This window comes from Frankliniella occidentalis, unplaced genomic scaffold (genome assembly GCF_000697945.3).
Source record: "Frankliniella occidentalis isolate FOCC.00 unplaced genomic scaffold, Focc_3.1 Scaffold146, whole genome shotgun sequence".
In the NCBI taxonomy this organism is placed as follows: domain Eukaryota; kingdom Metazoa; phylum Arthropoda; class Insecta; order Thysanoptera; family Thripidae; genus Frankliniella; species Frankliniella occidentalis.
The window spans coordinates 131,037-133,486 of NW_026267273.1; the positions used below are offsets into that span (position 1 = coordinate 131,037).

The following is a 2,450-nucleotide window of genomic DNA, read 5'->3' on the forward strand; positions in this document are numbered from 1 at the left end:
AAAGAGGATTTACTCACAGAGTTTCAGTAAGATACATCCCAGATACAGCTGCAATTCTGGAAGAGGCCCGATTTATTTTTTTAGCTGCACAATAGAGGTACATCAGGATTCTACCCTGATCATCTCTTAAGTAGCTGATCTCCTCTTTAATTGATACGAGTGGAGGTAACGGAATGAGGGGCTTAACATCCTCACTGTCATTATTTTGATTGGAAACATTTTCTTGGTTTTCAACATACTCCTCAAAAGCGTTACTGTTTGCTGTGCAATTTCCATTTGATGCATTCACAACTGTTTCCCATTCAACTGAATGGGAAGCAGCTTTTTGCTCCTCCTGATCTTTAATTTCTTCTCTAACAGAACTGTGATGTAAATAATCAGTACTGACATTTGTTGTATGAGTACTCTTAGAGACAGCATAACAATCAATGGATTCCTGAAAATTACGTTTGTCTGTATTTAAAAGAGCTACATTTCCTGGGGTAGGATTAGTTTCAAGTTCTGAGTTTTCCGCTGCAAATACATCGTTTTCAGCATTTGGTGTAGTTGTTTGACTTGGAAGCGAATTGAGAATTTCGTCTGCAGGAGGTTGATCACTAGAAAGTGGACGGATATCATCACAAGTTCTCTCCTCTAGTGCATTATTGCATGGCTGGTTCATGGTCACATTAAATGCTTGAGCCAAACGGTTTAAGAAACTTTCCATTTCACCGACACGATGTTCAAGGCTTCCACATTGTTCTTCAATATCTTTCGCCTCCCTCTGTTGTACAAAATTATTACAACCAGAGTCTGCGAAGTGCTGGACATTTTCTAACTTCTCTTCAACTGAATCCAATCGTTTCAGGAATAAATTCGGATCAGCTAGAGTATTATCAGTAACTTTTTTAACCTTTCCTGAAATCAAGGTGCCTGAGTTGCTGCTGAAAGGTGCTTCCAGTCTTTCTCTCTTCTTCTTTTTCTTTTTGTTTACATTGATCTTTTTATGAGAAGCTTCATCATCGGAAAGATCTATGGGACAAATTTCACTGCCACGTCTTGCCATCACCTAAATACAAAACTCTTATTTGATTTGGTTCAAGCAAATGGCTAAACGAATGTGCATCAAGATGTCCTAACCTAACATAAGTTTGTTGTTGTTGTCATTCATTTGCCTCGAAAATTTTTCATACTTTTGCAGAAGGGTTGGGATAAGAAAAGAAAACCAAGCAGAAGCAGGAGTGTGTGTGATCTACCTAGGAAGTAATATATGTTGGGACTTTTCCTCTGATATGTTGCGATCAGTGTTAAACTGTAAGTATTTCTCCTTTACCATGTCTACAATTCTTGTTTCTAACTGTGCATTGTCCAATCAATGTGTTACTTACTGTGGCAACCACACGATAAGTACCCAGTAGGCAAGCTTCTTGTGTGGTTATGTTTTCTACTAATGCTGGTTTTAGAAAAATAACAATTATTTCCCTCTATCTCTTAGCTTGTTTAAAAACAGGAGGGCTGATCCCTCTCTGTCAGAATTTGGGAAAACACACTCTGCTGACAAATCAGTTGACTAGATGTCTTAGTTCAGTTGTGTCCCAAAACCGTTTAGCCCCTTCAATCAATGATCACACTGTGTGGAAAACACCTTCAAAGTATGTATCTTGATAATTTTTCACATTTAGCAGTTTATTCATGGCCGTGTATTCATTGACTTTATTTTCAGCATTTGTGCACCTCAACTTACTGCTCTTCCAGTACTTCACCAGCCTTCTCGATCTGTAACTAAATGGACATTTGGAAGCCAAAAACGGCAAACTGTTAGAGCAGTAACTGCTCGTTTTAAAAGATTGGATTGGTAACATCCCTTTGATTTTGATTTCTATTTTCTTCAATGAATACTGCAAGGAAATTTGTTATTATGATCATTACTTTTATCTCTTTACCAGGGGAATTTGGATTCGTCGCATTGCAGGTTGCCACAAGAAGCGTTGGAAGTATTCTAATAAGAACCAGATGAAGAACCAACGGCATGTGTTTGTTCGATTCGTTAGATCTAGAATGCTTGATAGGATGGTATCAAGCTACTGGCGTACACCGAAGTATTATGTAGATGACCCATATGCACCCTACCATAAAAGAGAAGAGTTCATGTACACACGTAAGAATCCACGTCCCTTACCTCCTGGGGTTTCTTTTAGTAATGAGGGTTAATTATTTTGTATACTACATTGTCTGATGTTAAATGCAAGGAAATGTTGAAAGTTTTGAGAATTTGTAAAAAATATAATATGAACCAGTCCAATGTCTGTTTAATTATTTAATAATCTTCAAGCAATAGTGCTATGTGAAAGTAAATTTAAGGGTGATGGGAGAAGATGTGAAGTCACCTCGTTTATTCGTCGACATATGAGTCCCATTCGTCCCATTGATCACCCCCCCGTTCTCGGGTTCAGGAGGGTTGGGGATGGGGG

The 2,450-nt window shown here is 38.3% G+C and overlaps 2 protein-coding genes across 2 annotated transcripts in view; one reads left to right on the forward strand and one right to left on the reverse strand.

Moving 5' to 3' along the window:
- Positions 1–1,151, reverse strand: part of LOC113206023 (uncharacterized) — a gene marked incomplete in the record, with an annotated part of 11,927 nt that extends 10,776 nt beyond the window's left edge. Inside the window, 1 exon segment of the mRNA XM_052271028.1 lies at positions 18–1,151. Coding sequence (XP_052126988.1) covers positions 18–1,045 — 1,028 coding nt within the window.
- LOC113206024 (39S ribosomal protein L35, mitochondrial) lies at positions 1,138–2,281 on the forward strand. Its single transcript, XM_026421899.2, has 4 exons — positions 1,138–1,293; positions 1,475–1,631; positions 1,703–1,834; positions 1,926–2,281. The coding sequence occupies exons 1-4, from the start codon at positions 1,272–1,274 to the stop codon at positions 2,188–2,190; spliced, it is 576 nt and encodes a 191-aa protein (XP_026277684.1). The 5' UTR covers positions 1,138–1,271; the 3' UTR covers positions 2,191–2,281.
- The last annotated feature ends 169 nt before the right edge of the window (positions 2,282–2,450 follow it).